Source organism: Urocitellus parryii, chromosome 2 (genome assembly GCF_045843805.1).
Source record: "Urocitellus parryii isolate mUroPar1 chromosome 2, mUroPar1.hap1, whole genome shotgun sequence".
Classification (NCBI taxonomy): domain Eukaryota; kingdom Metazoa; phylum Chordata; class Mammalia; order Rodentia; family Sciuridae; genus Urocitellus; species Urocitellus parryii.
Genome location: NC_135532.1, coordinates 215,451,240 through 215,466,485, shown reverse-complemented (window position 1 = coordinate 215,466,485; position 15,246 = coordinate 215,451,240). Strand labels below are relative to the sequence as shown.

The 15,246-nt window shown below is 38.0% G+C and overlaps 1 protein-coding gene across 5 annotated transcripts in view; it reads left to right on the top strand.

The window, feature by feature from the left end:
- Synj1 (synaptojanin 1) overlaps positions 1–5,905 on the top strand; it is an 85,501-nt gene extending 79,596 nt beyond the window's left edge. For all 5 annotated transcript variants that reach the window (XM_077795384.1, XM_077795382.1, XM_077795381.1 and 2 more), the window contains one exon: positions 2,959–5,905. In XM_077795384.1, coding sequence (XP_077651510.1) covers positions 2,959–3,750 — 792 coding nt within the window. In that variant the 3' untranslated portion in view covers positions 3,751–5,905. The remainder of the gene's footprint in view (positions 1–2,958) is intronic.
- Positions 5,906–15,246: the final 9,341 nt, after the last annotated feature.

Here is a 15,246-nt window from a genome sequence, read left to right as displayed (position 1 = left end):
GAAGAAGAGGGGTGGGGGGAATGGACATGTGCACAATCTCTTTGGTGTCCTCTTGGCACAAGGTCACTCACTATTCCATCAAAGGAGCTCCAACCTCATGACCTCGACTAATCCTTATTACTTTCCAAAGGCCCTACCTCCAGATGCCATCAGAAGGTGGGGGAGGTTAGAGCTTTAGCATACAAATTTTGGGGGTGGTGGTAGTAAACATTCAGTCCATAACAGGCTGTTTAAAATATTTTAGAGCTCTGAAAAGCTTTGTAGAATTAAAAAAAAAAAAAAAAAAAAAAAAAAAACTGGTTAGTAATCAACTTAAGACAAAGTTTGGGTCATAATTCAACAAAATCACAAAAGGAATTAGAATTTTCTTTTGAACTTATGCTATAACCTGCAAGTATTAATGCTCTTGAATTCTGTATGTAACATGAAACTATAAAGTATTTTGAAGACTGATTTGTTAGGGTTGCTGGTTGGTCTCAAATTGTCCTCCTAACTCTTTCCTTTGATGTCTGTTCCCTTTCTCAAAGCAGGAGCAACCATCAGGGTAACAGGTATCTGACTATTTATCAATCTTACATGTGCTTTTCATCTGTCTTAGCACATTAGATGTATGAATTTGTTGCTTCATACATCTAAAGTTTCACCCATTTTTAAAACCACCTGTCCATGTTAATGAATTCTATTATCATACCATAAACCTGTCTTTTCTTTTTCTTAGTATTTTGGATTTTTAGGAACCATTTTAGATGTTCTTGCTAATGCTTTATCATTTTTTGCTTCTTTTTTATGAAAATTAACAAAACTAAACAGTGTAATTTCAAGAAAGTAAACTTTAGGTATATGAAAGCCTATTTGGCAAAATCACACTCATTGTTTTAACAATGACATAATTATGTAAACACAAAATTCAATTTTTTCCCTTAGCTTTCTTTTGGGAAGTATTTTTAATAGTTCTAGTAACAAAATTAGTTTCAGTAAGGAAGAATTGGTGATTTAGAAAGATAAAAGTTAACATTATAATAAGACTAATTAAAGATCCTTCCAACACCTTTCTCTAGAAATACCACTGGATTTAATGTTGTCATCACAAATCCTGCTTTGATTATAAATTAATCCTATGAATGAATGATGGTGTGGCTCTCATTGTTATTTCAAACTTGATTGGAAAATGAGCTTCTATCAAATTATCTTTAAACTTATTTTAAAATAAAAATTTTCAGTACATGAAAATAAAGAAATGTGTGTGTGGTATTTATTTGCCAGGTGCCTATAGTTGGTTCTAAGCTGTGCAAAGCATGAAGTTCTCCTTTCCTGTAATGTCTACATGGTAGACTGTTTTATCTGCCACAGGACAGTTTGTCCCAGTCCCAATCAAATCCTTCCATTTTGTTCTATTTATCACAAACAATCCAGAGATTATTAGTAATATAGAGTTAATGTAATTTTACAATGACTATAACTTTCCTGTCAACTCCATTTTCCTGTATAAGTCTGCTTTTCTCTAATACATGTAGAATACAGTTTAGTGTCTCATAACTCTTTGGTACAGATTTCTTGTTTGAAGAAAAATATACTTGTTCATTTAATTATAAACTATGTTCTGGGACCACTGAATAAAGGAGATATTTGAAAGTTATTCACTTAGGAGGTTATCCATACCATTTTCTCTTATGGGTGAACAGCTTTCCCTATTATTAAGCACTAAGCTAGTGTTTTTATAATATGCAATTACATTTTATAGGGTCTGCTGCTCTTTCCCCAGTATATTTCATGAGAAGGTAGTTACTTTGATAGCTTTCTAAATTCCTTTTGACTAGTGCCCCATTTTGTTACATTGCAAGTCTTGAGTGAAATTCTCCCTTCCCTGTACTTTCCAACCTGGGATTTTGTTTTTCTTATCTTTGAATTTGGCATGAGTCAATATATCCAAGTCACTTATCCTAGTTTTATTAATTATATAGGCTTATTTTTGAAAATTAATAATAAAATGCCTGATGAACTAAGTTGCTCCTGAGGCCAGGATGATAGTTGTTTTCCTCATCAGGATAGCTTAATTTGCTCAGAGTCCCATGACTAGGCTCCACTCCAACCTAGCTATTTTGTGAAGAAGGCACAAAGAGATTTAGGGGAAAAGTACAAACTTTGCATGACCATAAAATAATTCTGGCTGGGTACGGTGGCATATGCCTGCAATCCTAGCACCTTGGGAGACTGAGGCAGGAGGATTTCAAGTTCAAAGCCAGCCTCAGCAACAGCGAGGTGCTAAACAACTCAAACAACTCAGTGAGACTCTGTCTCTAAATAAAATACAAAATACGGCTGGGGATGTGGCTCAGTGGCCAGGTGCCCCTGAGTTCAATCCCCAGTACCAAAAAACAAAACTAATATCCTTAAAGTCAAATTTCTATAGTAACAATTTTAAATGAAAATATTTTTAAAAGAACAATGAAACCACATCATCCTTATAGATGGGTGTTGGAAGTTTATTATATAGTTTTATCATAAGTTCTGGATATGGGTTTCTTAAGTTTGTATTAAAAAGTGAACTATGTATAAACAAATTTGATAATTCTGTCTCTTACCATTTCAAAAATTACATGAACGAAATAAATTATATAAAATTTCTTTGAGATTTAAATAAATGAATTTAATGAATAAGAGGATTTATTTATAAATAAAGAATAAAGTTTATAAAGAATAAGATTTTAACATATTCCATGCTTGTATAATTATATCCAAATGGATTCTGTAATGTATAACTAAAAAGAGCCAATTAAAAAATAATAGCTGTTTCCATCTTTTTAAAACCACCAGAGTAACAAACTACACAAAGTTACTTTTTAATTTCTAAATTTCTGTGCTTGCTTCCCCAAACATAAAAAGGTAATAGTAATTGGAACAGAATAGGTGTTATTAATAAATATAAACTGATTATTCACTGTTCTCTTTCTTTTCCAGGTAAAAACAAATGGAATCTCTGGCATCAAACAAGAACCACCATTAAAGAGTGACCCATTTGAAGATCTTTCATTTAATCTGCTTGCTGTATCAAAGGCTCAGCTCTCTGTTCAAACATCACCTGTCCTAACCCCAGACCCAAAGAGGTTGATTCAGTTGCCTTCTGCAACACAAAGTAATGTCAGTACTTTGAGTTCTGTAAGTTGCATGCCAACACTGCCTCCAATTCCAGCCCGGAGTAACTCCCAGGAAAACATGCGAAGTTCTCCAAACCCATTTCTTACTAGCTTGACCAGCACAAACCCTTTCACTGACAGGACTGCTGCTCCTGGAAACCCATTTAGAGCCCAATCTCAAGAATCAGAGACAACTTCATGGCTCTGCAAAGAAAAGCCTATTATGGACAGTCATTTCCCTCCTCTGATGCCTGTTGGTCATAACACAAGCATGCCGTCAACCTCACTCGATGGTTTTAAGGACAGTTTTGATCTGCAGGGCCAGTCTGCACTAAAAACAAGTAACCCAAAAGGATGGGTAACCTTTGAGGAAGAAGAGGACTTTGGTGTGCAGGGGAAGTCTAAGTCAACTTGTCTAGACTTGATGGATAATCAGCCAGGTTCATTTGATAAAGACTGCAAGAAAAGTACAAATGTTTCTTTCTGTGTGTTGCCATCCAGACCTCCACCTCCACCTCCAGGCCCTCTGCTTCCCCCCAGCACCAGCCCTCCCACAGATCCTTTCATATCCTTGGCATCTAAGGTATCTCACATACTGGACTCTACAGAAAGATAATATTATACTATAGAGAAGGGCTTTGTGTTTTTTGCTGTTTTGTTTTTAGTTTTGGCAGGACAGAACCAAAAGAATTGGGCATTAGTCATTCACTGTGTGCAATAAGAATTTTTAAGTGCACTGATACCCTCTTAAAGTACCACTATTTTATGTGTACAAAGTTGGAATATGTGTATATTGGAAATAAGGAAAAATCCTTCTCATTATTAACTGGAGTTTTGATATGTTGAGACAGCAGTAGCCTTAAAAAGTACTTAAAACTACCTTTGAAAATAGTCCTTATTCAGAAATTACTCATCAATCTTCTCTGGAGAATCTAAAAAAGTCCACACAACTTTTACTGGAATCATGCTAGCCCTTTCATGCTCTTGAAAATTGGTATTCATGAGTATTTACCAAAGACTGCCAAAGTTATATTGAGACAGTTTTGAAAGGCATTTAACAAAAAAAGTGTGTATGTATATATGTATGTGTGTGTGTATATACATATACACACATATATAATCTACATATTAATAAAACTATTAAATTTTAGTATATAACTCAGACCAAATTTTACCTAAACGTTCTAACAGAGTCCTTTTTTCTGTATCATTACCAAAAAGATGACTGCAAATGTGGATGTTTCATTAATTTTCTTCCCCAAACTAGAATAATCTCACTTCACAACCTAATTTTCTATTATGCCACAACCCGACCCTTCAAATACATACACCCTTATTACTTTCCACATGTTTCTCTCTGGGAGGAGGTTCTTACAGCTGACAGCAGCATGTTTTATGGTCAATCATGTGGCCAGATACTCTAGCACTCTCCAAAAAGTACCATGGCCTTATATTTAGGGAAGGCATATACCGTGGAGTTCAATGTAAATGTACTCTCTTCTCTCTGCACATTAGGGTATATGTTGCTTATTTCCCTCCACACTTTTCTTTTTGCTGCTTTTGCTCTGGAACTTTGCTTTTGGTAGGGAAAGCAGCTGTCCCCTGAGTACTCTGAATTGGGGATATCCCAGTCTATGTTTTCTCCCCCTTACAAGGCTACATAACACATTTTTGCTGCTTTTTTAGAGGCTATACCTCAAATTAGCTGTGGATTTTGTCTCCTGCACTGCCAGTATGCAACTAATCTGCTTTTATTGATTTTATGAAGTACACAGAATTTTTACAGAATGTAGTATTTTGATATCATTAAGTGAACCAATCAGAAAACTCCTTGAGCAATAGTTGTTTTGTGGTTTGAGTTAAAATCATCTTTGCCCATTAAGATTTATATTAACATTCTTTTATATAAAGAGTTGCATATGTCCACCTAAATTCCTATGTCCACATTTAATCTTTAAAGATGTGCTTCAGGAGAATACAATAAAATAGAGTTGATAGCTAAGAATATTTAAAGTGTAAAAGCACAGCAAACTGCATTGCACTTAAAACATAAATCTATAAGGAAAAATCACTTTTCTAAATGCTCAAATGTTATCAAAATACTTTATTTATAGAAGTGATCCTCTCTGTTAACAGCCAGGATTTGCTGTTAGAAATAACTCTTGTTTTATATTGTGCTTTTGGGGGGTTCTGATCATTTCAGCAGTAGTATCTTTGAAACAGCAGTATTACTATAAGCTGTGTGCTTCAAAATGTGAATGGATTTGTTGAACTGTGGCTTTAAATCTATGTGACTAGTGTACATGGTATTTGCTTCTCCATTAGCAAAATAATACATTGTTAGGTAAACTTCACTAGTGCCAATTGCAGTTCTGTGAGCAGTGTTTCCTATTGGATATAAACTACTGTCTAAAATATACATATCAGCAGCAGCCCTGCTCTTGTCAGGAAAATTATATTTGGCAAGTTGCTAAAAAATGCACAAAGTTATGAAAGTTAAAGGTATGCTGCAAATAACTAGCCGTTATTCTGTGTATTATTAAATATTTACTGGTTCTGTTCAAAGCAGAGCAGAATTTAGACACTAAGAATCTTTGTGAATTCTTTGTTCTCTATAGTAGATTGCTGTTTATATGTATGTAAGAATTTTATTGCTTATGTGGCATACAATATTTATAACTATATACTTTATAGAAGTACCATATTAAAGTCAGTGGTATACAGACATTCTGTATATATCCTGTGAAATGTGCTGTCATATGAAATAAATATACCTGTCTTTACCATGCTGACTACTTTGCTCAAGAGGGAAGAATTTTTCTCAACCATTTTCCATGTACTTTCCATATATGTTTAGTGACATTTGGAGAAAATAGGTTAGCTCCTATTACAAAATGAGGTATTTTAACTCAAGACATTATTTTCATTCATTTCATTTCTCCATATACTGCTTACTCTTAACAAGTAGGAAGACAGATTTTCTGGGTCATTAAGAAACCCTTGCATTTATTCTGTAAACAAGCCTTCGTTCAAAATTTTGTTGGTTTGAAAATAACACATGAATGGATTATTTTTGACCCACAGCAGAAGAAACAACAAAGGAATCAGGACATGAATAGCCAGACAAAAAGACAAGTCCCACGTCAAGTCCCAAACACAAATTTAGAGACCATGGCTAGCAGTTTTCCATGAGTTTGCCCTTGTGTAGTCTTATTTGATGATATTCAAAAAATAACTTTGTTTCCTGTGGGAGGCCATCCTCGCACATGATTTGAGTTACCTCTGGCTGGGTGAGAGGTGCTTAGACACAGCTGTGTCAGAGCTATTCCCCATCCTTTTCCAGGTTCAAGGGCTTGTCAGTGCAGAGGTGTACCTGGCCACTGTCCCGAAAACCAATCGTCGCCCCTGACCTTGGGATGCTGCCCCCCTAACCTTCATTGGATGGGATTTTCCCTTGAATTTTTTCTTCCCCAATAAAAGCCCACTCCCTGGCGTGTTCTTTCTCTCGCTAGCCTCTTCAGTAAACCTCGCTACTGCATTAGGAGGCTGGAGGCAGGAGCTAGGAGAAGCAGTCCTGGAGCTGGACTTTCATGAAGCCAGCGCTGGTCGCATGGCAGAAGTGGCACCCAGAAGTGAGGCATAAGTAAATATGACTATGTTGAGTTAGGGAGCACGCTATAGAAATATGGGATTTGTGACATTTTTAGGGTCACAGAAGTACCAGGCAGTTTTTGGAGCGAAGGGATGTTAAAAAATTTTAATAATGGGGAATTCAACTTCTGATAAAGACATGTATTTGACTATTTTAGAATAATTAATCAGAAGGGAAAGTAAGTTAAAAAGACTCAATTGCTACAATTCTTAAACATTGTAGGTTAATTTTGCCTTTGTTTTTGTGACCAAGATTCACCAAATTTACATACATGGGATAAATTAGGAAGGAAATTACATAAAATTTGCCTTTCTAATGAATTACCTGGAAACTTTGAGAATATTCAAAAGGTTTAGACTGCATTAGAGATTTGTCTTTTTGATTATATGGGCCATAGTCTGGGGCCCCCTGAAGATCTATTGAAAGGTATTCAGAGAGCCATTAAGTCTATTCAAATGGAAAAATTGCCTGAGGCTAAGGAAATCTCCTTTCCTCTAAGCCAGCTAAAAACAAAGCTAAGACAAATTATATTCAAACAAAAAACCTCGGGCAAAACCGAAAGTAAAAAACTTAGCTTTGCATCAACCGAACCAGAAACCAGAACCAGAGTAATCCAGAGGAAGACCATAGAGAGGAAGCCTGGGGGTGGGGGTGAGTAGAAGATCCTTCTCCCGGAGAGGAAAATCCGGAAGAGATTCATAGAGAGATAGAAAGTCCTACTCCACATGGCTTACAAGCCCAGATTCAACATGGCAACGGGAGAATCTACGGAGGAATCACAGTCTGAGGGAGCAGAATCAGGGAATTTCAACAGGCTGTTCTTAATAGCACCTGCCCCAGCCATTCGAATTCGGCCACTGTCTGTTAAAAGAACAAATTTTAATAGATACTCTGAGCTGGCAATGACTTTCTTACTCCAGCAGGTATTTAGGAAGGCGCAGGAAGCTGGGGAAGATACTAGCGAATTTCAGCTCTTCCCAGTTTTTGAACAGGTTAATGATCAAGACTAGTGTGTTCGCATCCACGCGGTAATTCCTTATAAAACTATTTTTAAAGAGTTAAAAAACGCCTGCGAGGTCTACGGTCCAAATTCACCATTTATGCAGAGCTTGCTTGAGACTATTTGCTCTCAACCGCTCCCAACGAGTGACTGGGGGGATTTTCTACTTTGGAGGTCATACTGGACAGACTTTTGTTCCGAGCAGGAGCACCCCCTACTGGAAATTAAAATTAATCATAAAAAGTTCAAAGGTATAGTGGACACAAAGTCAGTCCTGTCTAGTCACTTCTGGCCTAAGAATTGGCCCTTACATATAGCACCAGCTAACCTAGAGGGAATTGGACAAATCTCACAGCCTTCTCAAAGTGCAAATTATCTCCTATCTCCTTTGGGAGGATCCTGATGGGACCAATGGAGTTTTTAAAACTTATGTGTTAAGAGTCCTTACCAATAAACCTATGGGGAAGAGATATATTAAGCAAAATAGGATTATTATTAGTAACTCCAAATTCTATGAGATGATTTGAGGAAATTAATCAAGGGATTCTTCCTGGAGATAATGAGGGAATTTATCAGGGAGAGTATCTGCTTACAAACCAGTCTCCTCAATAGAGATTAGTAAATACTCCAAACCAAAATTTTTACTAGGGACCCTGAGTGTCTCCCCTATCCAAAAGACAGCAGAAAAGATCACCTGGCTCACAGAAGAGCTTATATGGATTTCTCAGTGGCCCATCTCAGGGGGAAAAACTTAAGATAATTCATATGTTAGTTGAGGAACAACTTCAGGCTGGTCATACAGAATCAACGCTTAGTCCTTGGAACACCCCCATTTTTGTTATTAAGAAAAAGTCAGGTAATTGGAGGTTACTACAGGATTTAAGGGCAATAAACCATGCAATTCAGCCTATGGGATCATTGCATCCCAGACTATCTTCCCCCAAAGCAATTCCTTTAAACTATAGCTTAATGGCAATAGATCTAAAAGATTGTTTTTTTCTCAATAAGGTTGCATCCTGAGGATTGTGAAAAATTTGCTTTCAGTGTCCCAGCAATTAATTTCAAAGAACCCTTAAAAGATATTACTGGAAGGTCTTGCCTCAAGGGATGCGTAATAGTCCTACTTTATGTCAAAACTCTGTGGGTCAAGCGATAGCTCCTATAAGAGATAACTTTCCTGATGCATATATTATTCATTTTATGGATGATATATTATTGGCTCATGCTAATCCAGAAGTACTTTCAGAAATTTTTACTCAGAGGCTTCACTTACAGCAATGGGTTTGTGCATTGCTCCTCAAAAGATACAAAAAAATGCCTCCCTTTCAATATTTAGGTCAGATAATTCAAGGATGTACAATCCGTCCTCAAAATCTGCAGATAAAAGTTAAGGAATTACATACCCTTCATGACTTTCAAATTAGGAGATATTAATTGGCTGAGGCCATCCTTAAAACTAACTACTTCTGATTTAAGTCCTTTATTTCAGATATTACAAGGAGATCCTTCTCCTGAAAGACCTAAGCAATTTCATTCTGCTTGGGATCTTATTTTGCTCTGAAACTTAACCTCTGACTTATTGTAATCCTAAAGTCAAGAAAAAAATCTTCAGAAAAGCTCTGTGGAAACAGTTCAGTTCTCGGAAAAGCCGGAAAAGCCACAGATAGGCCAAGATAACCACATATCTGAAATTCCAGATGGCTTTCACCTAGGTATGGTGACCAATATCTAAACTAGAAGCCCTGCAGTTTGGCACGTACTCCCATTGCGACACCCTCACGGTTTAAACCAATCAGTTTAAATGAATCCCCCTCTTGTAGTGACCAATCCCTCCTACCCAACTTGTTCCCGGCAGTGAATGTGCTAATCATGTTTTAGAGTTGTTATTTGATTTTCCCGCGGTGTGTGATGATTTGCTAGGAGATGCTATGATGTATGTGGAGGTCCCTGCCTTCTCCAAAGAATGTATAAAACTGCTGCAAACCCTGGGCTCGGGGCCTCATAGGGTCACCTGTTGCTGTGTGTGTGCGGAGGACCAAGCTAGCTCGCAATAAATACCTCTTTGCTGCTTACATCAATCTTGGGTCTCTGGTGGTCTTTTGGGGGTCCCGAATTCGAGCATAACACTCCAACCTCTCCACATTAGCTGACAATAGAGGCTAGCTTTAAAAAAGGTTGAAAGTGCAATTAAAAATGCACAGCTTACTAGAATTAATCCAAAGAACTAGTATATTTATTAATATTTCCAACTGTACATACCCCTATGGGAGCAATATGGCAAAGATTGGGAGTTATTGAGTGGATTCATTTAGCCCACTCTCCCCAAAAGACATTAATTCCTTTTCATGACTCTATTGCTCAATTAGTAATTAAAGGTAGAAGGAGAGTTTTACAATTAATTGGATCTGAACCTGATATTATAATTATTCCATTTTCTGTTCAACAAAATAATTGGCTTTTTCAAGCTTCTAGTTTATGGCAAATAGCTTTTGTTGATTTTCCTGGTCAGATAGTAAGTCATTACCCTCGTGATAAAATTATTCAATTTGCATCAATAACACCGCTTATTTTTCCAAAGATTGTACGTGCCCAGCCCATAGATGGAGCCCTATTGGTGTTCACTGATAGTTCAAGCTCAGGTAAAGTAGTTTTTTATAGCCATGTTCACACAGAGGTAACACAAACCTCATATACTTCTGCCCAAAGAGCAGAGCTACAAGCTCTCATTTGTGCCTTAAATTACTTTACAAATGAGCCTATTAATATTTATTCTGAAAGCTTATATGCAGTCAGAGTTACCAAAAACATTGAAACTTCAGTTATTGGATATACCTCATCACAAGAGCTATTTAAATTATTTCATAATCTACAAAAGGCAGTACAAATTCGAAAATACCCATGTTTCATATGACACATACGAGCTCACAATAATCTTCCAGGACCTTTAACTTCAGGTAATGACAAGATTGATAAATTAGTAGCTGTTTGTCAACAGATGTCTCCATATATTTGTGCACAAGCTTCACATTACTTGTATCATCAGAATACTTCTAGCTTACATAAAAAGTGTAATATTACCAGAGAACAAGCTTGTCAAATTGTAAGTCACTGCCCTAAGTGTGTTATTCACACTCCATCTCTGCCATCAGGGGTAAATCCCCGTGGATTAAAACCAAATCAGATATGGCAAATGGATGTAACTCATATTCCTCAATTTGGTAAGCAGTGTTATGTGCATGTCATAGTGGACACTTATTCTAGATTTATTTTTGCCACAGCACGTACTAAGGAAAATGCTCAACATGTAATTTCTCATTGCTTAGCAGCTTTTTCTGTTTTAGGGTGCCCTATGCAGATTAAAACAGATAATGCTCCAGCTTACGTAAGCTCTTCTTTTCAACAATTTTGCCAAGAGTTTAAAATTAATCCTAAAACAGGAATTCCTTATAACCCCCAAGGTCAAGCCATTGTGGAACGAGCTCATTTATCTATTAAGCTTCAATTACAAAAATTAAAGGGGGGGAATAGGGTTGTGACTCCCCAAAATAGCCTTAATCATGCCTTGTTTGTTTTAAATTTTTTAAACTGTGACGCAGAAGGTCACACTGCAGCTGAGAGGCAAATGTCTCCCTCAGTAACAAGCCCTTTGGGCAGAGTTTTGTGGAAAGATTTATAGACCAGTCAGTGGATAGGCCCAGACCCAGTGATCATGTGGGGCCGAGGTCATGCTTGTATATTTCCAGAAGGTGCTTTTCGTCCTATTTGGGTGCCTGAACGTGCTATCAGACTTGGAAGAGATAGAACCCAGATTCAAGCGACTGAGGATTGACCCGGAAGAGCCCCTATCCAAAAGGAGGAGATATTGGAAAAAGATGAAGAAAGGCCAGATTGACCCAGCCGAAAAGCTGGTTTCATGGGAAGACGTGAAGAAGCTAACAACACAGGCTTCCCGAATACTTCGACTCCTAGGAAAGAACAGGACCCCAGTGATGATGGTAGCAACAGTAATTGCCCTGCTGGGCTGTCAGGTAAAGGGGAATCAAGTAGACATTTACTGGACATATTTCCCAGATCCACCCCTGGTACACCCAGCTGTGTGGACTGGAGAATCCATTCCAGTATTTACTAATGACTTATTCATGATGGGAGGATTTACAGATACTCATATTTACTCATACTGATGTGACTAGATTTAATTATTCTGGCCATAGTGCCCAATTACCTTTGGGTTGGTCCCATGATAAAGATGCTAGCTGTCTGAGAGTATCAACTGAGGAAAAGACAGCAGTTGGGAGACCTAGACTGACTAATCATACTATTTATGGAGACTTAAAACCTTATACTATAGCAGTGATTAAGATGGGACTTTCTCATAACAAACCAGTCATTTCTGCAAAACCTTCACGAATACCACATTGTCCAAATAGTTCTACAATTGAGATTGGCACCTTTTCTAGATGGATAGATTGTGTAAATACTTTTCCTGTACAACATAAGGTGTCTAAAGGTAGTGGGTATATTTTTAGACCGGTCTCCAAAAATTGATGAGACAATTACGAAAAAATTCTGCTATGACACCTGCAGGATTTGTTGGCAATATTTTGACTTACAGAGAAGGTGGTATTCAAAAAGATGTTTGGTGCTTAATTGCTGCCTCAGAATTCTTAAATTTTACAGACAAGTCTTTACCAAAATTTGTTGGCAAGAGCTGTAAGGAGGGGTCTTGCTATCGCTTATGAGCCTGTGTCCAATGTCCTTACGTTTTAAGCATTGGAAATGTAAAAGTTAAATGGATAGATGATAGATATGTTGTAACATGTAACAATTGTAACCTAACCAATTGTATTAGTAGATATAATAGAGGAAAAGGAGTGCTGGTACTTCATCAGCCCTCTTTGTTTTATTGCCTACTAATATTTCAGAGCCATGGTACACTGATGCTGGTTTTCAGGTCTTACAGTGCTGCAGGCTGCCTGGCCCCGGGTCGAGCAGGCTGGCTGAGCTCCGCTCCTGCCGCTGCTATCGCCGAGCACTGCCTGCCGCACCCCTGCTGAGCGCTTCCCTGCTGGGCTGTCAGTGCACGCCGGCTTGCAATCTTGCAACCCGGTTGGGCACAAAAACACAAGTCAGTCAAACTGAGACAAAGTTTTATTTTGTGAGAGGCCGTGTGCGTCCCCTAACAAGTGGGTCCACCACGTGTGTTCTACCTGAGCCGGGGGGGGGGGGCTCCACTTCCCCTGGAACACCCTCCTACCATCCTTTCCCAACCAATGGGAACTCTCACATTACAAGAGTGACATGAGTAACCTGAGTCCCGAAACGGGCCCAGGTAAACAGCAGGAGACAATTACCATAATGTAACTTAACATAATCATAATCTGAATGGCTGGTTGGCAGTCACTAAACCCAAAGGTGCCTGTATCAATATTTTTGCTGTGGCTCCTAGCATTACAGCAAATTCATACCCAGCTAGCGAGACCTAGATGTGCCATTGGAATTACAATTGTGGGAGTTGTGGCTTTGGTTTCTTTCATTGCATCCACTTTCACAGCCTCGATAACTTTTATCTCAAAATATTCAACATGCAAAATTTCTTAATAATTTAGCCCAAAATACTTCCAAGGCTCTGCGCAATCAAGTAAATACTGATGAAAGGATTGAGACTAAGTTAAACACCTGAGAGGCGACTGTTATAAATATAGGCAATGAACTTTCGGTTTTAAAGTTTAAAGAAAGGCTTAAATACCACGAAAGTTATAAATATGTGTGTGTTATAGCTGCCAAGTACAATGCTTCTCTCTGGGATTGGGAGAAGGTTAAGAACCATTTGTTGGGTATTTGGCATAATAATAATAATAGCTTGGATCTTTTGGAACTCCATCATCATATCCAAGATATTCAAAATAATAGAGCTGATTTTTTCGGATTCTTCTTCTTTGGCTAATCAAATATTGAAGGAATTAAATGGATTTAACCCCAGAAATATTCTTAAACACTCAGCCTGGTACATTATTGGATTATTCTCTTTGCTGTTAATTATTTTTTGTGTTGTAATTATAGGATGCCGAGTCTTCAGAGCGACAGTGCAGAGACTCGAGAGAGTAAATCATCGCCTGCTTTTTAAAAGAAAAAAGGGGGAATATGTGGGAGGCCATCCTCACATGTGATTTGAGTTACCTCCCTGGCTGGGTGAGAGCACTTAGACACAGCTGTGTCAGAGCTATTCCCCACCCTTTTCCAGGTCCAACGGCTTGTCCGTGCAGAGGCGTGCCTGGCCACTGCCCTGAAGTCCCAATCATTGTCCCTGACCTTGGGATGCTGCCCCCATTAACCTTCATTGGATGGGATTTTCCCTTGAATTTTTTATTCCCCAATAAAAGCTCACTCCCTGGCGTGTTCGTTCTCTCTCTCTCTCTCTCTCTCTCTCTCTCTCTCTCTCTCTCTCTCTTTCTCTCCTCTTCTGTAAACCGCATTAGGTGGCTGGAGGCAGGAGCTAGGAGAAGCCATCCCAGAGCTGGTATTAAAGGTAATAAGAGTCTTGTCTCTTTAATTTAAAACTCCCTAGCATTTACTCATGAATTGAACCTTCTTTCATGAAACCAGCACTGGTCGCTGCAGAGTTTCCCAAATAGTTTAATTCTGGTCATTCAATTCTAAGTTACAGGTTCAAAATAACTGACTTTACAAAAACCCTTTAAGATAATCTTAGAATTATATGTAGTTTTAAGAAATAATACAGAGCAAGCCCATGTACCCTTTACCCAGTTTCCCCAAGTGGGAACATCCTGCAAAACTATACTACAGTAGTACAACTAATACATTAACATTAATGAGAAGCATATCATCACCATAAGGATCCCTTTTCCCATTCCCCTGTCATCTTATCCCATCACAGTCCTTTTCCCCTGTCCTTAACCTCTGCCAACCACTAATCTATTCTCCATTTCTATAATTTTGTTGCTTCAAGAATGTTGTATAAATGGAGCTAGGGGTATAGCTCAGTGATAAGGCACTTGCCTAGCATGCTTGAGGCCCTGGGTTAAAAAACTAGCCCCACCCAAAAAAGTTATGTAAATAGAATCATGTAACATTTTGAGATTGTGTTTTTTCACTCAGTATATTCCAGAGATTCATCTAGGTTGCATGTATCAATAGTTTATTCCTTTTGTTGCAGAGTATTATTCTACAATATGGATATACCACAACTCATTTAACCATACACCCATCAAAGGACACCTGGCCTCCAGTTTGAGGCTATTAGAAAAATTCTATGAACTTAATTTTTCATTTTTTCTGAGATAAATCCCAGGAGCACAACTGTTTGGTCATAAGGAGGTGGCATGCTTCAACTGTCTTTTTGTTTGGGTTTTGTTTTTGTGCTGGGGATTGAGCTAGGAGTGCTTTACCACTGCTGCATCCCCAGTCCTGTTTCCAAGTGCCTACCATTTTATATTCCTATC